General features: G+C 47.0%; 1 protein-coding gene across 1 annotated transcript in view; it reads right to left on the reverse strand.

Annotated features, from left to right (window-relative positions):
- Positions 1-23743, reverse strand: part of KLF7 (KLF transcription factor 7) — an 86636-nt gene extending 62893 nt beyond the window's left edge. Inside the window, exon 1 of the mRNA XM_058549701.1 lies at positions 23249-23743. Within this exon, the coding sequence (XP_058405684.1) occupies positions 23249-23350 (102 nt within the window). The 5' untranslated portion in view covers positions 23351-23743. The remainder of the gene's footprint in view (positions 1-23248) is intronic.
- Between the last annotated feature and the right edge of the window lie 1577 nt (positions 23744-25320).

The following is a 25320-nucleotide window of genomic DNA, read 5'->3' on the forward strand; positions in this document are numbered from 1 at the left end:
GAATCTACCAGGACAAGAAGGTTACACATGTTTGAACTCTACTCGCCCCTCCAGGGCAGATACTGTATCTTGTGCTTCTTTAAATTAACTTAACAATTACTTGCTGAGCTTCTACTTCATATCAGACACTTCACTAGAGACTTCAGTGAATCCTAGGGCTCAGTATCTGCATACAAGGTGCCCATGTACAGGAGGGACAAAGGCAGAGAAATACATACAATGAAAGGTAACAGGTGTCTGTGAGACTGATAACAGGAGTGAATAAGGAGTTATGGCAACATAGAGAAGGAACCAGTTCAGTCTCCTGGGGAGGTCAGTGAAGTCATGTGAAGAAATCTCATTTGAGCTAGACCTTGCAAAATGAGTGAGCTTTTGTCAAGAGGAGAAAGGGAGCAATGACATTCTAGAATGAGCATATGACATGAGCAACAGTGTAGACACACGAACGCCCCACTGTGTATTTAGACAAGGATGAGTAGTCTAGGGTTCTGATGCATGGGGGATGGTTATGGGGCAGCAAGAAATGCATCTCCAGGGCCTAGAAAATGCCAGATATTTTTGGCTGACAATGATCTGGCCTCAGAGCATTTTTTTTTTTTTTTTTTGCTGGTTTGCTCTGGCCGCATCTTTACCAGTACACTTACTAAATGACAATGGCTGTTTCTCTAGATGCTCAGTGGTAATTTAGGGCAAGATTAAGAGCTCAAAAGACAGTAGTGAGGACCAGTGGTCACATTAATGCTGCCAAGTAATATTCCTGAACCTAAATGTTTTCAAAAATCATCCGAGGCATTTTCCTTTTCAGATGTATATTCCCAATTTAAAGCACACATATAACAAATCTCAAAATGAGAACAAAGAAGATAGAGATAAATATTACCAAAAAGAAAAAAGCTACTGAATCAAGCACAGAATTCAGTTCAGCCCTGAGTTTCTTGGTGGCCAAGGCAAAAAGATCAACAAGGAGTTAAGAAACTCATCAACAAGTAAAAGAAACATCAGTTCATTAGAGAGCAGCTGATCTGTGCCCCCGGGGTTTAAAGCAAGAGGAGGAGGAGGAGGAGGAAGAAACGTGGAAGAGAAGAACAAAAGCAGGAAAGGAGATGAGTAAAAAAACATATTTCCCCTTTTATTAAAAAAAAAGGTAAAATTCCCTCATTAAAACCCCGTCAAGTGTTTTGTGGCTGAGAGGACCCAAGGTTCAGTGCCTGGGTATGTTTTTCTCCTTTGTAGCCTCTCTGTTGATGTTTTTCTGGCTTTCTAAGCAAAGAGGAAACCTCGCCCATTCCTGTAGACGCGCATTTACGACCACGTTCTCCTGGCCAGTGACCCTCAGGGCTCCTGAGGCACCTCCCAAGGGCGGAGTGTGGAGCCACTGGATCTGGCCCTGAAGCTACTGCTGCTACCCATGTGAACGCTGGCGATGAGGGCTCCGGGGCAGAGCCAACCCATTAAGGACAGAAAGTCCAGGCACATCTGACCTTTGGAAATCCAGCCCTGGTCGGAAACTTCCAGATTCAAAACAAAAGCGCCAGGGCTGGAAAGAGTTGGAGGAAGTGCACTGCCTAGCTGGGCCCATCCTCCACACATTCCCCCCGTGACTGAGAGGCTCACAAAATCAATAGAGCAGCATTATTAACTCTGCAATATCCTAAGAGAGGGCTTCACTCTCTGCCTGGCTGGAGAGCGAAGATGGGGGAGAGGCAGGCTGGCTCCAAGGGAGCGGATGCTTCATTAAAAGTCTTAACTCTGGGGAGGCAAGTGCCGTGTAAGCTCAACAGCCAAATCCCGTGTCGACAGCCTCCCATAAGAGCCTCGCCCTTGGCCAGGGAGTTGTCATAGAGGAGGAAAGTACAGCTAGATGGAGCAAGATCTGGATGGCAGAGCGGATGTTTGGTGTAGACGTACAAAAAGTCACGCCAGGGGGCTAACCCGATGCAAACATTTTAAGTATATCATACACAAGTGACACTCTTTTATCTGCAGTCACAAATTTTAAAGCACCCCATTTTTCACTCTGTTTTCCTGGGTCACCCACAAGTACCAAAACGAACATTTTCAAATGTTTTCACCAGAAGAAAATACAGACCTATTGCTATACCTAAATGGAAATGAAACACCAAGCCTATCCTTGTGTCCCTTCCGATTTGCCAATGACCCAATCCCACTGCCTGTATGACTCAGTCAGTGTCACCAACAAATCTCACATACACCCAACCAGTGAGGGTTCATTCCATCGTTCCTCCATGTGAAGATGGGCCTCCGTCTCTCTGTTATCCTGCCCCATCCCTCAATAGTGACAGTAACTGCCATTGCAAGGCTGCAAATTGGCAGACATTAAAGGTAAACAAAGTAAGTTTTCAGATACATCTTAATCCCCAAATACTTCCTCCAATCATGCAAATCAAGCAAATCTTTGTAAAGTCATTGTTGTCAGCTTTTCCAACTCTGGCATCAGATTCTAGATAGAAGGTTGCAAATCATACTTACATCAATTCAATCCACTTGCTGTTAAAGAAGCATCACTCTTCCCAGAAAGGTTTTTTCCTTTAACCAAGTACCAAGCCAGAATCAGACAAATACAGTCTGATATATTTATTGATGTTATTCACATCACTCAACAGGGGACAATGCCAACTCACCAATTAACCCTGGGGCTCATCAGATCTATTTTTTTTAATGGCCACCACTGAGGCCCATACCTACCTGCTGCTCTCACATGCACGGACTCCGTTAGGAGGTGCTGTGCAGTCACGTACCATTAAGGCCGTAACTGACACGCTTAGTCAAAATCTCTTGCCTGCCATGATCTGCTATGTGTCACAGAAAGACCTGTTAACTTTTCTTTACTTCTCTCATTTTTTTCCTATGGAAGGAAAAATATAAATCTATTAGGAAAAAAGTTGAGGTTAAAAACAAAACCTTTAAAGCATAATACACTCACTCAATGCTAACAAAATACATAGAACATGGAGCATAACAACTTCTCTGCTCAGCAAGATTAAAACTCCAGCTACATACACAGCAGGGAAGTTACGAACTCGAGAGGAGACTGGTGATAAGTGAAACACAGGTGTCTAAAGGTTGTAAGTGTCCTCGACCCTAAACGTCTGTTCCATTTTAGATTCCTTCTGAGCAGTAACTGTAAATTTCCAGGGAAAAGTTTTGAGAACATTTTGCAGAAGTAGATAAAAGAACTGTGAGGTGAATAGGAGAATTCCTTGGCTGTTACAGATGGCGTGGGCACGTCCCTGAGGGCATTCTCTTGGCCCCTGTCCTCGTTTTTTCGTCCTCATCACAGGCCTACTCCCAGATGTGTGTACCTATGCGCCGGGTCCACACCAGACTCAAAGCTCCTCAGGGGCAGGGAAAGGGTCTGTCTGGTCACGACTGCACCCTCAGCACCGCGCTCAGTGCTTGGCACATCGAAAGCCTTCAGAAAAGGGAGAGAGAAAGGAAGGGGAGAACAAGAGGGAGGAAGTAAATGAACAAATTAAAAGAAAGAGAACCAGAAGAGTGCCGTCACCAAGATGGCGACATGGATCATTCCTGACTTTGCTCCCCTCCCGAGGAGAGCAGCTAACAGCAGTTCATGGACAAGGCACCACTGAGAGACTCCTAAAGAAAGGAAGCCAGAGAAACTAAGCACAGCTGCAAAATTAAGCCTTCTCTGCTTCCTTCCCAATAATCCCACTGGTGTATCAGGGGCAAGTGTGATTACTCCAGAGTCTTCATCCCTTGTTGACAGGTGACATCCTCTGATCAGCAAGGGCCAGTTGACTTCAGGGAATAAGAGTGCATTCTGCTCTGACGCAAAGTGGCCAAGAAGAGGCTAGTGGACAGGTGGACAAGTAAGGGACAACGCTGTGCCCACAGCCAGAGTGTTTGAGCCACGGGATTCTTCTGTTGTCATCGCTCCACTACACCACTCTTCCCTTAAGGCTACTGGTCTATAGTCCTCAAATCCTTTCCATTTTTACTTGCAGGTATGATTGGGGGAATTCAGTACCCACTAGAATCAAACACACCCTGGGTCACTCGCCTTCCCTGACTGCCCCCAGGCCCTTTCTGGCCAGTGTTCCTCAAGAACCAGGGCCTAGGACAATGTACCCTTGGCCCCTTCCCCTGAGTCACACCATCACCGTGCCTCCTGTCTTCCTTCCTGCATCCTGGGGCCTTCCTCTGCTTGGCTGGGTGCCCCTCTCCCCTCCTTGGGAATCCCACCTGAGCCCAGTGGCCCTCATCCTCAGCCTTCATTCTGGGTAGGGGAAGCCTTTCCCACATCCTGTGTTCCCCTGAGGGGCCTCCACTCCCAGAAGTAAACATCTCCCAGGATATCCTGGAAGTAAAGCTTCCAAACTTCCTTCTACTCCTGCGCAAGAGAGAAAGTAATCAGTGATATTGGGGAAAAAAAAAAGAAAAAAGAAAAAGCAGTGCAATGCTCGCTCATCCCTCATCGCCCTGACCTCTCCCTGGAGGGCTTCACTCCACCCCCTGCCATGGGGGAAGCATGGGGGTGGTGGGCGGCAGGTAGGCCAGGCCGTGGGGACTCTGGCAACCTACTCTTCTGTGAACAGACACTTTCCCACGGATGGGTCAGCCCATAAGCCGGGGGGGGGGGGGGGGGGGGGCGGACGACGACAGGGAAAATGCTGACATGAGATGGCACTTGCCAACTGGGCCTACATCCAGCTTTATCAATGATAAACCTGGCGTTCGAGCTCCTTCTCGCTGGTTCCTGGATCTGTTTTCCCACATAGGTTAGGGAGGGGAGAAGCGAGGCTAACTGACTGGCCACACTAAAAGACAGCAATCACACCACAATTACAGACAATTGTTGATCCTCTCAAGAAGCTTGGTGTTTTTTAAATTAACATCTAAGACTTAAAAAAAAATATATATAACGAGGAAAACATAAGTGGCTCATCATTCCGTCACCCAGAATGCTCTTAAAAAATTAAAAGTAAGAAACATACATGAAGGTCAAAACATTTAAACAGAACAGAAAAGGTATAAAAAGTAAAAATCTCCCTGTGCTGGTCCACCAGCACCCTCTCCTCCCCCCAACACTGTCAACAGTGCTCATATACCCTTTTATTTGAAATGTTATGTGTATCAGCATGTATAATAGACATTTTTATTCCTTCTTCTTTCTCATTTACACAGAAGATAATCGGCTTTTCATTTGCCTGGGCGCAGAGGCTGGGTGGGGAGGCCTGGATTCCTCCTCGCTCCCCCTCCACCCCCACCCACAGCCCCCTTTGCTCTGCAAGGACTTCGCCCTTCCTTTCTAGGTGTCCCTCCTACCACACCCACCCCACACCCTCAGAGCAAGTGCCCCAAAATGAACCGAGTCATCTGGTAGCTACACAATCAAATGTCACCACTGGGGGAAGCTGGGTGAAGGGTGCATGGGACTCTGCACTATTTTTATAACTTACTGTGGGTCTGTAATTATTTCAAAATAAAAAGTGTTTTTAAAACGAAATAAGTCAGTGCTTGACGGGGAAAGCCACAGTGGAGGAACCCTAAAATGAGAGGAAGAGGAGTAAGGATGGCGATGAGGCTGATAACAACGTGCTCAGGCCCACGCCAGCAGGGCCTCACCGCCTCCACGGTGCCTGCCGGCCAGGAATGCAACATCAGCCAGTTCTTGAAATGTTTTAGGATGGGTTTGATTTTCTGGAAAGAACAAAACAGTGTTTCCCAATAAAGCTATTTGTTGTGAACTTGGAAATGTTACCACTTGATCTGAAGCATATTATGTTGTTTCTCTTTTTTAAATAGTTGAGTGAGTTTCTATCCTCTTTTAAAAAATCAAAACTCAACCTTAAAAGGACATGAATATTTCATGTTGCAGAGTAAGGTAGGCTCTCCAGATGGGGAGTCTGTCCGACTCGTGATCTCATGCATTTTATGGCCACACTTCCCTGCAAATCACACTGATGGTGAAAACCCAGCTGCATTCTCAAGAGTCTTGTCACATTCCTGACACCAGAATCAAATTTCTCCTGTGGGAGGTTGAGCCAAAGGTATGTCCCGACAAATCCCCCAGAAGTGGGTCGGAGGCTGACGTCCTGTCCCGCTCTGCTCCCGTTCCCCCTGGAGGTCGGGGCAAAGTGGAAGTTGATGCGTCAGGGACCCCGATCCACTGGGATGAGGGAGAGCCGGGCGGCTCAGTGAGAAGCCCCATCACACTGCTCCTGAGCGCTGTCCCAGATGCAAACTTTCACTTTGAATGGACGTATAAAGCAGAGCTACTCAACCCAAATAGAGATGGGCTAGAAAGAACCCTGTGGGCCCAGTGGCCAGATGCAGCCCACAGTCATCTGTCAACACACAATATTTTTATTTTGCCCAGTTTTTTAAAAATCAAGAGATCTGAGGTAAAAATTCACATTTCCAGCTTCTCCTGAAAACCCAGAAGATCTGGCAACAGGTTCTGCATCTCTTCAGAGCAGCGTCTGGCCGGAGCTGATGCTCTCCATGTTGCCAGAGTCCCCACCACTCTCTACCGTCTTACACTCTGTCTCCCACACGCAGTGACATTACCAGCTGGCTCCTGGTCACCATCTTGGTGATTCCCGCTCTCTGATTTACTTTGCCAATGTCTGCTTTGGGAGGAGGGATTGCCTCTCTCCCCCGTCTCCCCTCTCCCTAAATTCCTGGTGCTCTGAACATATGATATAAAAACACCCAGTCACTGCTTGGTCCCCTCACGTCCTTCCTTTTGTTGAAGACCACAAGAACAAAGGAGTGTCTCTTACACCCAACTCTTTGTTCTGGCTGAAGCATGCAGTTTCCATCCAGCATTTAGGGACTGATAAATCTATGTCTTTTCCCCAGTGCCACCCAGTTATGTTCATTTCTTAGTCAAGAGCCAGAAATTGCTGTGTTTTCCTTTCTGAGATGGGTCTTTAATAACTTTCTGGGGAGAAAAAATTAAAAATATGTTAAAAACAACACCTCCACTCAGAACTGTGGTTGTCTCCCCGGGAGCCTCTGCCTTTGTCTTCCTGATGAGCTGTACATTTTTCCAGCACTCATTGCTGCTGAGGGTCAGCAGGGGTGCCAGACTAACGGAGGAGAGGGCCTTGTGGGCCCCCCCAGGCTTGCCCACATCTGCTCGACTGGAAACACTGTCAGTGGTCCAAGAAATAGCTGACAATCATCCTGGCTGACTCTTGCACTCACATGTGGCTCAGAGGCAGTGCCGTCTTCTGTGGATACAGCGTGCCTGCCAGTTACTGGTGACAGAAGAGATGCAGGAGCTTCTCCTACACAGAGACTCAGACGTGCCCTCATTTTAGGCAGTGCTCCAGGTGAGGCAGTGTGAGAAGTACCTTTGGACCTGATACCCTGGGCTCCCACATCCTTCTCAATAAGACACCTGTCTTAGGCAGCATGGAGATCTGAGCATCCGAAGTCAAGGAGTTCCTGGGGCTTGACCAATACAGTCAGTGTGGTCCTCACATCAGGGAAATCAACCTCGCTTCGGATCTGCAGTTACCTCCCCCGGAGGCTGTCCCAGGCATGCTGCTCTGTCCCGTCCCCGTGTGGGTTTCCCTGGAAGTCAGGCTGAGGGGCCCTGGGAAGTCCAGGACTTCTTTTCCTGGTAAGTCCCCCTCATTTTATCATCTAACAACTCGTGACAGGACCCTGTTAATGAGTCATATGTCCCACACAGACTTCTACTTTCAGAAGCAAACTGCCCCCAGGATTCTCATTTCTACACAAAACCAAAACTTCCTTCATCCCTGGGTACCACTACACACACACACACACACACACACACACACACACAGATACACACAATTGTTTCATGAGTATGGTAAAATATTTCAATTTTTAAAAATGTATCTAAAAAAATTAATTAAGCCAAATGTATTATCTTTATCCAGAAGTTTTGATATACTATATACTATGGACTAAATTTACTTTTTCAGAATTTATTTAAAAACTAACACACACAAATACATAAAGAAATTAGAAAGTTTTATGTCCCCACTTTTAAACAACCAGTAGGAAAATTTTTCAAAGTGCCATAATTAAGGCACAAGTAACGGCCCCATTTGAACAAATAAGAAGCTAGTACGTCCCTGGTCAGAAAACTGAACAGAAATCCTAAGGAGGAAGTGAGTCCACGGGAAATACTAGTTTAGGCCTGAGACAAAAGGCTCCCCTCCCACAAAACAGAAAACAATTACATTGTATATGGCACGTGAAGGTCTACAAAGCACTTGCACATCTGTATACCACTGGATTATAACAATCCTATTATTATAATCCCCACACTGCAGATGGGAAAATGCAGCTTAGCAATTTGCCCTGGTTTATACTTACAAAGTCAGGACTAAATTCCTGGTTTTCTGACTCCAGATCCCTTGGCTTCCCTCCCATACCAGTATTTCTCAAACTTCTCTTTCATCCCACCTTCAGGCATTTTTACCAAATCGGCATTGTTTGCATAGTCGTCTCCCTCTGGTTTCTACCATTTAACAGCCTCACCAAAGGCACTAAGCACCAAGGCTGCAGACATCTGACATAGTTTTCCTGCAAATGTCCATCAATAAAAGATAATCACAAAATTAAAAACAACAAAACCAAAATGATATTATTAACTTTAAGCTGATGTTTGCCTGTCAAATTTTCTGGGTCTGAGACCTGTTCTCTCCGTATTTAAAAAGAAAGAAAAGAAAACGGAGGAGGAGGAGGAAGAGGGGAGGGACGATGACGGAGCCTGAGAGAGGCGCTAAAGACACACTGTGTCAAAGCTGACTCTCCTCGCCGTTAGTCAGAAGGATTAAAAAAAAAAAAACAGAAAAGGGACTAATCTTGCCCCCCAAGGTGATTCTGGTGTTGTTTAAGACCATGCCCACAAAGCCTGTAGAGTGCAGCCCACCCTACAAGAAACATAGCCTTGAGCCAGGCTGCACCACACATGCTGTTAACATGTGAATGCACTTAAAATATTGAAAAGGAGCTCACAATTCTTGAAGATCCAATACTGGCTTGGACTTAAATACTGATCTCTACAGCTCTGGCAGGTTACTGCAAATTGAGGGGGAGGAGCACGGCAACGAGAGGTGTAGTGCTCCTCAATTTCTAATATCTGTAAAATCCTAGTCTCTGAGAATAGGGAGCATAAAAAAGAGATCCCGGATGCAAAAGCAGGGGGAACGAGCACGCATGCACATCTCGGGTAGGAGGACAAATGGTTTGTATTCTCCTTCTTTTTCACAGAAAAACTGTGCAAGGACATTTTAAGTCCACATAATGTCTGCCTTTCCTTTTCTTTCTTTCCAGAAATGATTTTTTCAGAAATATTTTAATAGTAGCTAATTCATACAGTACGTTATTACCATATGAACTAATAAATAGTTATTAGTTTAAAAAAATAATATATATATATATATATGTTAACAAGATAATGATCCTGGACCTTTGCTTAGCACGCAGAAGTTTTTAAAAAGAAAAAGTAATTGGAGTTTGGAGCATCAAGGAATACTAAGGAAGGGCTTTTTTAACAGGAAAAGAATGACACTGAAAATCACCATCTGGTCAACCTAAATGATGCCCTTAGTAATATAAGGGAGCCAATATAAAAGAATAAATTTCTTTAAACATCCCTCATGTGGAATAGCATCCTGAGAGCACTGGAAAGTGAAGGCCCAGCACTTTCCTGGCAGTGTTTGAGTGCCAAGGGTAGGAAGAAAGCAAATTACTGGATTCTCAGGAAAGTACTTTACTATAATGCCCTGGAGTTCTTCACACAAAAAGTATCACTTCCTCAGTGAAACAAGTCATATAAAATCCACTTCCACAAAAAATAAGCAGTTAACAGGATTCTGTGCCACATGCTTCTATGTCAGACTAAGAAACCTCAGAACCCACTGCGTGTTTTTCTTCCACGAGACGAAGTTTTCCCCGCCACTGACCAGGTGGGTCCACGGGAGTGACACAAGAGACCACGACAATAGCAGTCGTTTGTCATCGAGGGCTGTCTAACCCAAAACGTTCTGGTATTGTCCCATTTTACTCCCACTTAGAGCAAGAAGAGGCTGCGTGCTCAGGAAACTCAGAGTCAGCTTCCAAACTGGAAAATGTTGCAAATACCAAGAAGGAATGAACGTGCTCTGGAGCAACTGCTCAGCCCGGGCGGAGAGAGGGGTAAACCAGATGGTCTTTTCCATCCCAGATGTCAATGATCTACAACAGAACCTGGATGACAAGGAGAAATTGAGACGCAATTTGGAAGCTGCTTTATAAAACAGAACCCCAAACAAAGACATTCAACAAGGCAGAGAAATCTAAAAAGAAATGAAAACGGATTCTGGGTGAGAGTAGAAAGCAAACCAGCTTGAGACTGTGCTGGAGAAACGAAGGTTTTCCCAAATGACAGCATGTCAGAGAGGAAGGTAGCTAGACAGCTGTCAGTCTGGAGAGTCACAAACCAAACGCATGCTCACCAGGCCAGAGACCAGAAAAGAAGCAGGTGCAAACAGTGGAGACAAGGTCAACTGAAGAGTGCAGGACCTGTCTAAAAGCATTCGAATTAAAAAGAAAACTGAAATATGTATGCTGGCCAAATAAAACATCTCTTCAAGCCAGTTCAGCCTAGGAGCTTATCTCTATCAGATTCTGATAATCTAACTCTTTCTAACTCTACCCCACTGTATGCACATGAGGAAACCAAGGACCAGAGAAAGCACATTATTTGATGATAAGCACAGAACAGTGGGTGTAGGGAGCAGAGCCAAAGTGCCAGGATTGTGTTACACACTGAGATGATGTTAAATAGAAACAGTTAAATGACATTGAGGCAAAAATCCTCTGCACGCCTTTGGTTCAAGTGTACTAAGTTCACGTGGTTTATTCTTTCAGAGAACAAATTAAATGATCATCTAGTTAAACACAAAGATACTAAGAACTGGGGGAAGACTATGCAGGGAGAGGTTGTGCTAAAAAAAAAAAAAATAACAACCTAAGTAGTCAGTCAGATATTCAGATATTCAATTTTTCAAAAACAACCGTTAAATCCATAGTTAAATCTGCCACAATGGCCCTAACAGAGATAAGGCAAATGGGGCTCCTGACTTCCATTCTGCAGACAGGAAAAGTGAGGTACTTAGAACTCTCACAGCTTGTTTTTTAAAATGCCCTTTTTTTTTTTTGGTGAAGAAGATTAGCCCTGAGCTAACATCCGTCGCCAATCCTCCTCTTTTTGCTGAGGAAGACTGGCTTTGGGCTAACACTCATGCTCTACTTTATACGTGGGATGCCTGCCACAGTATGGCTTGATGAGCAGTGTGCAGGTCCGCACCCAGGATCCGACACCTGCGAACCCCAGACCACCGAAGTGGAGAGCGCAAACGTAACCACTATGCCACCAGGCAGGCCCCTAAAATGCATTTTTTAAAGTTACATGTTCAAGGTTCCTTCTTATGTACTCCTCAAAGAGCAAAGGAAGAAAAATCATTTCCATTCCTGGTATTGGTTAATATATATTTTTTACAAATTGGATAAGCTTAAGATTCCTTTTTTAAAAAAAGTGAAATTCCAGGAAAAAAATCTCATTGAGATATATTAAGTGGTATGAAATCTTCCCAGGAAATTCGTGGAGTGGGGAGAAGGATGAGAACACCCTCTCCCGGGACAGCAGCAAGAGGACTAGACAAAGAACCAGCAACGTTCTTCCAGGAGCCCCTCCGGCCAGCCAATGGGACTTCCCTTCCCTGGTTTCTATGCGTCTAAGACAACACAAATATACACTCTTTGGAAGGAGGGAACGCAGTCTGCACACAGGGCCTGCATCTCTGAAATAAACCTCTCCATAGGTGCTGAGCTAAACCTTCAATGTGAAGAAATAATCTTTGAATTTTATAGCAGCATATGCATGATTCTTCCCCTCCCCCATAAAACTCCCAGCACGAACAACCACATCAAATTATTGCTTTTCAGAGGCCAATTCAAAATGCCCTACTTTATCACAGAAAGAATATTCCTTGTGTATGTGAGTGCTTCCATTATGTCTTATTTGAAGGAGGAAAATGAAATAAAAATCCTATCTGAGATATTTATAGATCTCATAAAACCTGATTCACTCTCATAAGCTGCTGTGAGCTCAGCCATCAGGTAAGGCAGAAATGGCAGGTGTAGTAACCAGCACTGCATTATGTTATATGTGCTTAATTCTGGCTCTTAAAAAAAAATAACTGCACGCTGGAAAAACTTAAGAGAAGTCAGTCACAAGTAACACTGCAGAGAAGGAAAGGGGACTGAGCTGGACCTCGTGTGAGCAGCCAAGCAAACCCCCAGACGCAAACCAAGCCCAGCTTCTGGGGGCCGTGGGCACAGCTGGTATTTCCCCAGTTCTAAGTACAAGTGACTTGGCGAGAGCTTCCCCTGGGGATGGATACAGGGATACCAGGCCGAATGCCTGTAACTCTCCCTTGCCCTGCCTTCCACCATTCACTTTCTCTTAGACACTCCAGGGTCACTGGGATCTTAGGGAGAGTAGGGGTACTATTTACAAAAAGAACATTGTGATATTTTGCACTGTTCCCGAGGGGAGGAAGGGCGGTTGAAAACAGGGAAGGAAAGAGCATTGAGTGGATGCTACATGCCAGACACTGGACCATAGAGTCCATGCCTGCCCTTACGTAGGCATTAACCTCACCTCACAGATGACAGAAAGAGACTCAGAGAAGCTAAGTGACTCTCTCAAGGTTCCAGCTCTGCCTGACTTCAAAGCCTCCGTGCAATCTGACTACTACAAAACACTGTGACCTTAAGGAGACCTAGCACAGTCCAGGCCTTTTACAGGTGAGAAAACCAAGGCCCAGAAGAAGACAGACCAGAGAGTTGTTCAAATCCACACAGGTCCATTGGCTGCGAAGCCGTGACCCTTGGCTTCTGCCCTTGTGTCTCTTGCCTAACTAGGAGTCAGTACAGTTCAAAATTTCAATGTGTTGAGCAGACTTCCTGGGTCTGGATCCTGGCTCAACCACTTCCAAGTTGTGTCATTTTGGATAAGCCATTTAATAACTCTAATCTCAACACCTCCATCTGTAAAACGGGGACAAGCAGAAGTACCTCACAGGGTTGTCACGAGGTGCTCAGACGAGATTACCTCCAGGAAGTATTTGATTTGTATTAGGCATCATTACGATGCTTATGATGATGATAGGAAGAGCAGCCAAGTGGGAGGAGGAAAGCGTGTCCCACTGCTGGTTTTGCAACTCATTTGCTTTGCAGCCACATTAAGACAACTTGCTTAATCTTCCTCTGCCCCAAGTTTCTCACCTCAGAATGGGAAATTCTGTAATATCTGCCTGCTCCTTAGTTACAGAAAGAATGTGTCAATGACAAGACATTGTGAGCAACACACTCGCTGCCTTGAGACAAAAGCTCAATATGGATGTGTGTTAGACTCTTACAAGCAGACATGAAAATCCTCATCATGGAGGAAATCATCTCTTGGTCCACATGAAAGAAAGCAAGAACCCTGACACAGAGAGGCGAATGCACAGGTGTGGGCTGAACAGTCTTGGAATGCAGAAGCGAAGCCAATGACTTGGGGTGACATTGGGCAGCATCTCAAGTCGCTCACGGGAGAATCAGTTCTGCACAGGGGCCTCCTCACAGCAGGTATCCTTCACTACCAAGGCAGGAGCTGTGCTCTGTGAACAGGGCCTATAGTGACCAAAAGCTCAAAAGCTAGGGGGAGGGGGGTCTATTTCCACTCCTTTGCATGCTGAGCAAATCTGCCACCTTTCCAAAAATAAGAGCCAACACTATGACCACGCCATTGAATTCCCGCGAACACGGCTTTGGAAGGGGAGTGTGAGAGTGGGGTCGAGAGCACGCAGGGTCTCCCTTGCAGAGCAAGAGCTCCACGGCTAATTGCCATTTTCACAGCTGGGTTGAGCTTTTCAAAAGGCATTCTTCAACCCTAAGCTCTGAGCTCCTCTCATGATGTTCTCTTGCCAACCATACCCCCATCAAAGACAGTTATAGATGAAAGGATGCACCTATGATACATACACTTTTGCAAACATCACAGTTTGAAAAAGAAACATTTCTAAGACTTCTTTGTGAAGATCACCACATGCCCACGGTCATTACCACAAGAGCCAAGCCTTCTACGGACAGGGAGGCAGCCTCCTCGCCTGAACATCCTCAGCAGCAATTATTCCACAGTTTATTTTTGCTCCTCTTACTAGAAACATGAGTCCTTTGAAATTCTTTATAAACAGAGTCTATTTCCAAACAGTGAGGTCAGTAAGAAATATGAAGAGCTGCTACCTAACACCTATGTGGCAGCATCACCCAACAGACGTTCAGGCACCCATCCCTTTAAACCACAGAGCAGGCTGAGGTGAGTGGAAACTCATGGTTGAAGGCCTGTCGAGAATGAACTATTTGAAACACAGCAAGGCTGGAGTTTAATGCCCAACACCACAAAGGTACCGGAAACAGAATTTGACCAGGTTAAGCAAACCTCTAGTGGGTCATAGGAAATGTGAGCCAAATGGCCCTACAGGGACACTTTAGAGGGAAGGAAAAGAAAACAAGAAGGATGAAACAACACTTGGGCAGTCGCTTTCAACCCATGAGCTGGATGAAGTGCCTCCACCAGTGCCGTCCGGCTTTATTATAAACCTCTGTTACACTCAGATTCCAAGTTATACAAGAAATGAAATATTTCCATATAAGGAGTAGGCACCTGCCACTCTGATTTATCTGATATTAACCCTCTATAGATTAATGGCTCAAAGCCTTGGCTGCATATTGGAATCACTCGGAAGCTTAAAAAACATGGATGCCTGGGTTCTACCCAAAAGGATAGTGATTTAATTGGTCTGGGGTGTAGCCACAGTCGAGAACCACTGCCACAGACATAGTCAAATCTTAAGTCACAGTCACATCATAATCCCTAAATATCTATTGAATGCCTACTGTGCTCAAGGCTAAGAACTCAAAGGCTTATAAATTTAAAGTTATTATTGAAATTATAACCAAGGCATCAACTCTGCTCTAAATCATATAACCTACCTAGAAAAGTAAGACAGAGGAAAAAAAGAAAAAAGCAAGCTATACTACAAGACAAAACTGAAAAGCATCACGAGGAAGTAAAAAGGTCCACACAGTGTAGAAACAGCAGCAATTACTGTTGGTGGTGGGAAAGAGAGGGGGCTTCCTGGAAGAAGTGGCAATCATCTGAAAACCAAGGATCGGTAGAATTTGGACAAAGAGAATCAGAAGGGAAGAGGAAGGAGGAAGGAAAGGGCTGAAGGAAACAATATAAAGACAGAAGCAGGAAAAGCAGTCATCCAATTGGGGTGGCAATTACCACACTTGAAAGGGGGCAACTTGTGACTATCACGTAGGCCCAGTCTTGGGACACCTTGACTCTCAGAAGTTCGGCTTCATCCTGTGTGTAATCGGGAGCAGTGTGAAGGCGCAGTGAGGGAGGTAGAAAGTCTGTCCAGGGGAGGTGACAGGGCTGCCCTGGGGCAATGGCAGACAGAGCAGAAAGCTGAAGACCACAGTGAAGTTCTGCAGGAGCCAACAACTGGTTAGATTCAAATGAAATTGAGGAGCCAAAGATGACCGGAGCTTCAGACCTAGGTCTCCTTGACAGGAAGAACCATGTCAAGAAAAGAAACAAGAAAGCCAGGAAAGGAGGAAAGAAGTGGACGAGGTCAAGCTCTGGGACACACTCAGCTGAGGTGGTCAGGGGGCAACCCAAAGCCTTCAAACCTCAGCCGCACATTTCTACTGCCAAAACGAGAAACTCAGGGAAACAGGTGGAGTTGAAAATGTAGATTACAGCTTTGAGGTGGCAAAGAAGTCTCCACGTGGGAAGGAAATTTCAGTTTCTATGAGCTCGGAGGTAAACAGATCTGTGAGACAAGTTCCAAAAGAAAATTTTCACCTCATAACCACCAGAGGTTGGGAGGGGGTAGGGCAGGTCAGAGGCAGTGGGCAAAGGAGTGAAGAGCGCCCCACGTTCCCTCCCCTCCCCGGAGTCATGGTGACAATGAGGCCAGGTTCACCTCCAGCCCCAAAGGACTTTCTCTAAAACCCCACAGAGGCGGAGTTTCTTCCCAACTGCTTTTCACGATATGCAGCACATTTTGTTTCAATTTGTGAAGCATGGCAACCTCACTGCCCATCCAACCCTCTCAAGAACTTGAAAACACTTCAAAGAAGATTTCCGAGTTGGCGCGTGATCACTGTCCTGGTCTCATGCAGACTTTTGTCGACAAGGTGTCAGACATAGAGCCTTTTCACCCTCGAGGCCTCCTACACACAGCCCCATCCCAGCATTCATGCAGCCCACCACAGGACCTCAGGGCACCCCACTTCTGATTACTGACAAGACAGTACTTCTGTTTATAAGACTAGAGTTGTAACCGGGGGCTTTTGTTTTGTTTTTTCAGGACAGTGTACATTTTCCAGGTTACCACACATTATTAAAAGTATAATAAAAATTATACACATTAGCCTTCTCCAAGATAGTCAATAGCTTGGTTTAGGGCCCAGACAATTCCAAAATTCCATGTACTAGTACTGTTCCAAGTAGAAAGGGGATTTTTCTTGCCTCTCTTGAAGGGGAGAGCAAGAGGAGGAAAGAATGAGAAGTGACTCAAAGTATATTCAGAACCATGTGATGAAAAACAAGCAAACTGATGTGGACATCCAAAAGAGTCCTGGGCCCTGGAACCACCATCAATGTCAACAGCTGTGTGACCCTGGAGGGTTCAATGCTCTAACAGTCACTTGGTCCAACCCTAGTGCTTTAGAGTTGAGGAAACCAAGACCCTTTCAAGATTTAAAACTCTAATATTCTGTGCTCCCAGCCTGACTTTCCATATAACCCTCAGGAACTGTCAACAAACCCATATTCAGAGACGGACGTCACATATGGCTCTACGTCCATTATTTTAATTACCTCTAATCATTTCCAAATGACACAGACAAGGATGCTGTTTCCTGGCCATTATGGACACGTGTCTTCATACTGTGTACTCATCTGCCCTACAAGTACCACCAGGACCCAGCCTGCCATGAGCTAGAAGCACAACAGGACTCCATAAATCTCAAGCATGTGTATAAACAAGGCTGTAAGGAAGTGGGTAGATACAGATAGGCACAGGTCAGTGTTCAAAACCTTATAGGACTTAAAATCTCCTTTTTTGGCAATCGTGTTCCAATTCGGTATTATTTAATGTTGAACACACGTACTCTCCCCTACAGGGGTCAAGCTCAGAGAGGGCAGAATTTACATCCAATTCAACTTCGCATCACCCAAACAGTATTTCGCACACAAGTAGAATTAAGGAGTGAAGTATTTACCGTGAAATATTTTCCATATTTTAATATAAACAAAGAAACTCCCATCAGGTGTGACTGGGTACACCACTCGCTCAATCAGGAATGGTGTCACTGCGAAATCAGGAGTCACTCACACTCAAACAGGCTGAGGCCGGCCATACGCCGAGGCAGCTGCTCAGCTGGACCACGTATACATCAAGCATGTGGGGACAGGGCAGGACAAGCCGCTCTAATGGAGAGTGCAACAGACACGATACACCGAGCAGGACCAAGTGCTCAGGGTCACCCCAAAATACCAAGTGAGGAAACCAGAAAGGACTCAAGGCAGGAGAAGTAACTTTCCAAATTAGCAGCAGACACGAAGGCAAAGTGGGGGAGGAGCAAGACCACGACTAACGTTAGGTAAACGCGCGTCCTAGTAACAGGAGTGCTTTGTTTATTTCGGGAACTCTCAACCTAGATGCAATAAGGCCGGTTTCTGATGGGGACATTCTAAGATGACACACCTCGCAACTGGGCGGAGGAGTGTTTCTCAACTTGTCGATGTTCCGATGTTGATGTACGTGTAATGTTAATGATTAGATACTGTAATTTGTTCCACCCACTTTAACACCATTGGTAGTTGTAGAGCTTTTTAGTCACTGTACTTGGTGAGATTTGGCAATTTGGGTTAAAATGTTTCCACCTGTTTATGCTAAGCAAGCATTCAGCTGATTTGGGAAAACAAAGGGATTTATTTGCAGAGAAACTAAATCTCTGCCCCTCACCCTTCTGGCACCCCTCAGGTTAAATTGGGGAGCTGTCCTCAACTTTCAGCAAATCCTAATTCCAACATACATGCTAACTGATATACTGAGTGTAGGAGAATCTGAGAGGCTTTCTCTGCATTTGCCAATGGTGGGGTCCAGCAGAGATGAGAAACCCCCCGTACCTGCTACTACAAACTGCAGAGACGAGGTGTCTACCAACCTGTCTGGTCAGCTATCCTGTCAACACGAGCCAGCTGGGACTGGCCAGGATAAACTGCGTTCTTCCTTCCCCAAGAGGCGCAGAGCAGCTAAAGAGGACTGCAAAGCCTTCTCGTGCTCAAAAAGTTACAACACAGGAATTCTCTGAAGGGAGAAGGATCTGAAGACTTTTAAGAGAACGGCTACTAAGAGCCCCATTAGGACCCTCTCTAAACTATTCCCATTTAAGTGGAGAGGCAAATAGCCCCCAGTGGCATTTATATTTAGAACGGGCTGAGAGAGAGAAAGAGCGCAGATTTGGACGCTGGAGGTTTCTGACATACCCATACATAAGTCATTTCAGGGTGAGGCTGTCACAGTGCATCTTCTGCTCTGCCCTTTAAATGGATTGGACCCCCACATCACATTCTCCTCAGGGTAGGGAGGGGGGTGGGAGTTTCACGGAGAACAAAGAAGTCACCACTGCCTTTATCCCCCCACCAAAGATAGATGTAGTAAACATATCTGCATTGTAACATTCACCCACCTTAAAATATCAAACTGCAAACAGGTAGACTGAATGATAGTGTTTGAGAGCCCTGAATCTACACAAAGATGTACCTATCAAAGAGAACATGGAAATAAATTAAAGGAAGGCTAAGTGTGAGATTGATTGCAGTCACACGTGCTTTCATTTGTAAAGCTGCATTTATTTAGTGACTGCATCCTTATAAAGAAAATCTGGGTAACAGTGCACTTCTAATTTTTTTTTTATCTACCAAGTCACTGTTTCAAATTAAAAAAATAGACTGATGGTAACTGAAGAGCACAAAAATCACATACCAAAAAAAAAAAAGAAAAAGGCCAGCTATTTTACCCTCTCAGTGTGGTTAGCAAGGTCCCTTTGTGTCTACTGATTTCCCTGGGTGGTGCTGTTGCCAAGAAACTCTAATTCATGACAAGGTTTCTGCAAACTGGGGACAGAGGCAAACCTACAGATGCAGGGACCCTACAGTTTGCTTTGTCTTTCTGGCTGAGACAGCACCTGGCTGCTCAGGCCTGTAGACGGCAGTGCAAAGGCGAGCTCACAGAGAGAAGAAGAAGCGATGTGGCTCACAAAACAAATCCCGTCCCTCATACCATGAGGTTGTTCTTGGAAGGCAACCGTTTTTGTAGGTTGTCCCCTAGAGATGCCTCATACCAAAGGCCCTTGTAAAAAGTGTTTTAGGGTGCCTGAAACCAAGATGAAATTGCACTATTATGGGGACACTTGATTCCTACAGCAGCCAAGTATGCCATTAGTTTAAGACAATGGGGGAATGGGGGAGGAGGGAGGAATGTTCTATGATTTATTTATTTGTTTCCAGTAGCAGTGGAAAATTTTCTCTGAGCAAAAGGGAGGCCTGAAACTGACTCCATCTGCCAATTATGAATCAGCATTAACAACAAGCATAATTCCATAAGAGTTTTCAAGTAAACATGCCACACTCCTCAATGGCATGAAGCAAAGCTAAGTGCAAATAAGATTTAGAACATCATTACTTGACCTGCACTCACGAAAGAACAGACTAGGTATAAAGAATATATCCAATTCTAAAATTTGTATCTTCCCCTCCAAAAAAACAAACCCAAGAGTATTGTATAAAATCCTTTTTATTTTCCAAGTCAGCAGTGGGTCCAGAAAAATCATGATTTCTATTGGCAACAAAATTCATGAATGGGTCTCCCTTTATCCATCACCACATGGCACCCTATAGGCTACTCCAGCTTCTGTCCTACCTTTGATCTTTTCCTGGTTTTGCTCAGACAGCTCTTGGAAAATTTCCTGCAAGTTTCCAAAGAGCTTAAGGCTGGTAGCCTTAAGAGTTGTGCGTCAGCTGAATTCCATAAAATAATAGACCACATAAGCACAGTGTAATTTACAGTTATATGACAGGCAGAGATGATGTTACTTTGGCCAAGTGCTTAAGTATGCAGTCAGAGCTCAGGAACCGAGAGCTGTTAAGGCAGGATGTCCATCTGGATTTTCAAATTACACCGGCAATGATTTTCAGGTTGGAGCTGGATGTGGCTAAGACATCCTTGCCTGAAAACTCAATGTCAAAAATATGACCCCCATGACAGGAAGGCCATCACAGGTTCATTGACTATTAAGCAGGACAATTATCCCAGACCATAGTTTAAAATAAAGTCCCCAAATCATCCATCCTCAATTTTCAAATGCACAGATGTTCTTGGGTTTATCATCTAAGCCCCTCTTTCTCTACAAACGACATCAGATTATTGGATTCTCTGTATTTCACTCATTTCTTCCTGGACAGGTAGACCGTTCACCTTCAGGAGAACATGTAACGATTGCTCCCAATTTGACCTCTAAAATCTGATTACCCCACAGCATCAGGAAACTTCCTCCTGCTGGAGTTCTTTGTAGCAACCTCCTTAGGCTATTGTGAGCAAAGGAGTGTCAAGATGTCACCATCTGAGGGCTGCCTTGGAACCAACAGTTGCATATGATCATCCCCCTCCTCACACGGGGGCGGGGGGGGGGGGGACAGGGAGAGGGAGGAAGGAAGAGATAGAGCCGGAGGTTTTGTCACCAGCATGAACTTAGAGTCATGGTCACCTTTCTACAGAGCAGTTGTGACTCGAGTCCAGAGCAGAAGCTGCCTGGAGTGACGTCTCATTTAGGAGTGCTTCCCGGCCAGTTATCAGTGTGGACTGCGAGCACGCTCTGAAATAGCCTGGCAAAAAAGGGTTTTAAGGTGAGGGTAGTTGACAGTTGGAGAGGGTTAAGGCAAGAAATAAGGAGGGAGGTGCAGGAGGTTAAAAACCCCTTTGCCTGCAGATAGAAACTAAGCTGAAGGTTCCTTGAAGGGGGTGAGATGGGGGGGGCACACGACGGGGGATGGGACACGACGTGGGGGGAGAAGTGGAAGAGGCTCCTGAGGAAACAATAGATCTAATCTGCCCCCTACTTATCAAACCCATGATGTTCCTTCACAGATCTAGACTCTCTCCTGGACAGCCTAACCAGATCTAAAAAAGCAGCTTTCCTCTGAGAAGCCTTCCCCAAAAGCAGGCTTTACTACTGTGAAAGCTTGAACCAAAACAAAGTTGTGTGATTCATCCGGAGGGAACGTTGTAACAAATAATGCCAACTTTCTTCCCTACAACACTGCTTAACAGTTAAGTCACAAACAAGGGCTGCCTTGGGCAGGCTGGCTAAGTCAACAGATTCCCTTCCCTAACCTGTCTAGACAGTTGTTAATACACAACCGACTCGATACCAGTGGGCTGACAGTGTGAAATGAAGGCTATCTCAGAAAATGAAATTCTAGCAACATTTTGGTTTAATTAGCATGCAAAATAAAAGGAGGAAAAAGATCTAGTGAGACCTTTCATGAGATAGTCTCATTAAGGATGAGGGAAAGAATGCAGCGAAGAAATGGCTTATGCTAAACACAGGTGAACTGTGTGTGCGCTTAGAGAGAGATCACATCGAGGGTACTGGCCAGCATCCTTAGACAGGAATGCATGTGTGGACACAGACACCAGAGGCCAATACCTGGAGGAAAACTTGCAGCCTCTAACCAGGGGAGAATGGCAACTAGTAACAATGATACACAGTCAGAGGACTGACTCTGCCTCAGGGCTCCTCACACAGAAAGCCAAGCCCGCTCACTAAAGCAGCAACTGTTACATCCCAGCCTCGGGCTGGCAAATCCCGCTTTCGGTCCTGGCAGAGGAAATCCAGCCGTTCATTAGCCTTAACAAGCTGCTGTCATGGAGCGGAGAAGTTACATGAGCAGCCACACACCAAGCCTCTCCTAGCCCTCCCCCAAGGGCAAGCGGGTTTCTCCAAGACAGAATGTGCAAGTTCACACTTCCAATGTGCAAATCCAGACCGTCTTCTTGGACTTTCCACGGTGCACGTTGCAGAATTTTTAAAGAATACCCATGCGCCCCCGCCCCCACCCACCATCTTTCCCGCAGAATGTCCCCTCAGCAGCTCCTAATCCTTACTGAGAAAACCACTGTTTCCGCAGTAGATCTAGCACTTTCCACTGACCAGCACTTTCTTTATTCCACTTCACAAAGCCCAGTGAACTTGTCACCAGCCCCACTTCGCCCTCACTGGGACGCCTAGCCAACTCGGCACTGGTGCCCTTCAGCATCCTCGGAGTTTCCTAACTAGTCCTCTAAGACAAAGTCGGAGGCACGGGACCACCTTTGTCAGAGCGTGTGCTGTCTAACTGGAGAGGAACCCCAAAGAAAATAGAGAAACAAGGACACACCTAGAGGGTGTTTTCTTTCTGGAGGCATTGCACTGGGGAGCCCACAATGCACGAGTAGCGGGAGACAGCACGTCTTCCGTCCTCCTCCTCCTCCTAGGAATCCTGGAGTATCTTTTGTCACTGAGCTCCGCTCCCTGCTGCCCACCTTCTAACCTCAAAATCAAGTTCCTATTCTTCATTGACACTCGCTAATTACTAGGAAAACACTCCGCTTTGCTCTGCTCCCCCCACCCCACCCCCCCCATCTGACGGTCGTCAGCACCAGTTGAAAGAGATGAACCTGATTCAAGGTACCAAACGGTAGAGCTGGCGCAGGTAGGGACGCCGCATCCTGTCAGCGGTGGCTGGAAAGCCCCAAACCACCTCCCAGCGGCCCCTCGAGCCCCAGAAGTTGGGCAGGTCCTGCGGGGACGGTGAGCCCGACAACGTGTGCGCCGGAAGGTGTGCGGGCGACTAAAGGGGGCAGCTCGGACCGCCGCTCGGCTCGGCGCACCAAGGGAGAGGCTGGGTGGGGAGGAGGACTGTTTCCGAAAACATTTTAAACAACAAACAGCTAAAAAGGGGAAAAAATAAACAAAAACCTTCAACCCCAAGCCCACACCGGCGCAGCCCCGGCGTCTCGCCGCCACCGCACGATTCGCACGAGTAATTTAAATGGTTCACCTGCTGCCAGGTCTCCTCCAGGGACGGCAGGGCCGAGAAGTAGCCGGTGTCGTGGACGAGTTGCAGCTCCTGGAATATACTATAGCTAGCCAACACGTCCATGCTGCTGCTGCCGGGCAGGAGCGGAGGAGAGGCCCTCCCCCGAGCGCGGCCGGGGCTGTCCGAGTGTCCGTCTGCCGCGCTCGCCCCCCAGGAGCGCAGACATCCAGCGCCTTTGTTGTGTTGTGTGCAGTCAACTAACAGGGGGGGAGGTCAGCGCCGGAGGGGCGCGGGGCCGGGGCCGGGGCATGCGGCCGTGCGGCGGCCGCGGGCAGGCGAGTCCCGGAGCCACGCTCGGCTCGGATCAGGAGGGGGCCGCGAACTCACGGACACCGGGCTGCCATCCGCGTCTGCAGCGCCGCGCGCTCCCAACGCAATCTTTGCTCTTTATTTTGGGAGGCTGCATTTTTTTCTCGCGATCGCTGCTCCCCCTTCCCTGCGCTCCCCACCCCCACCGGCCCCGCGCCCCCCCGCCCCTCCGCGCGCTCGCGGCGCCGCGGGGACCCGGGGGGCGCGTCCGTCCCCGCGCGTGACCATGTAAGGTAAACAGGGGCTCGTGAAGTCACTGAGGGCCAATGGGCGGCGCGGGGCGGGCCCGGGGGCGGGGCCGGGCCGGGCGGCGGGCGCGGATTGGCCGGCCGCGGTCTCCCGGGGCGGCGCGCGGCCGGCTATTTTTAGAGGCCTATATAAGGGCGCGGCGCGCGCGCGAGGCCGGCAGCCGCGGACACACGAGCGCGGGCGCTGAGCGCGGCTCCCGGGACGCGGGGCCGGCCGCCTCCGACCTGGCTGCTGCCGGCGGAGCCCGGGCGCCCCTCGGAGTCCGGCCGCGGTCAGATGCTTCCCGGAGGGGGAGGGACGCTGCCCACCACCTCCCGCCCCGCCCGGACGCGAGTGCCCAAGGGTTCTCCCCCACTAAAAAGCAAACCGAAGAAGAAGCAGCCCCTCCACGATCGCCACAGCCTGCCTGGGCGAGTAAGGAGGGCCAGAGGAGGAAGAGCCGCGCGGCGGGGCAGAACAAAGGCGTTTGGCGCGGGGACAGTGGCCTGGCCCGTTCCCGCCCCCCGGCGCCCAGGTGCGCACGGGCCCCGCCCCCTGCTCCGCCAGCGCCCAGGTGCGCGCAGCCGCCGCCACCTGCCCGCCCTCTCCTCTGACCGTGAGCCAGAGAACAGGCAGAGAGTCAGACTCCCAGTGAAAGTTGATTGAAAGGGAACATTTCGCTTGAATGTGTGTTAAAGAGAATAGAGAGACCCCAGGGAGACGCAGGGTGCAGGCCGGAGCTTGCTAGGGGTCTTAAATGTGAGGCTCCCCACGCGGCTTCAGGAGAGGGTTTCTGCCGAGTTGCGGTGGTGATAGGCGGAACAGGATTGTATTCTGGAGCTGGCGTATAGAGATATATAGATAAAGATCCTGTTATCTCTTAGATTAAAACCCTGCTTAATGTACATTGTTAAGGTTCACCAGTTGTTTGCTTCACCTTAAATGGTTGGTGTGGTTCAAGCTTCGCGAAAATGCACTGTGAGCTGAACTTCCACTTTTGGAATGACTGCAGAATTCAGTACTTATTGAGAGGTGAGAAACTTAATTCTACAACTGTAATGGCAGAAACACATCCACTTTAACGCCCTTCTCAGCTGTCCCTCCTTCTGACTATGTGGAACTCCGTATCACAATATTTGAAAGATTCTGCTTCGTAGAAAGAACACAATTTGAAATTCAGTATTTGCCAGGGGAAATTAAACAGGAATTACAGGGATCGAGCAAAGTCTAGTTTATTTACTTTATGTCTGGAATTCTGTTGCACAGCATCCATTGTAGGAGTATAATTGGTGCATTTACGGTAGGGTATATGCATGGAATGCACAAAGGTCTTGGTGCATTTAGTATTGTGTATACACATGCGTGATACTGGGGATATATGGTAAAAAAAAAAAGGTTAAAAGTCATACACGAAAAAGGTGACATCGTGAGAGCACACATATGTGTTAGCGCCCGTGGAAGAAGGCAGCCCTGCCTCTCTTTGAAAGTCTGGATGG

This window comes from Diceros bicornis, chromosome 10, assembly GCF_020826845.1.
Source record: "Diceros bicornis minor isolate mBicDic1 chromosome 10, mDicBic1.mat.cur, whole genome shotgun sequence".
Lineage (NCBI taxonomy): Eukaryota > Metazoa > Chordata > Mammalia > Perissodactyla > Rhinocerotidae > Diceros > Diceros bicornis.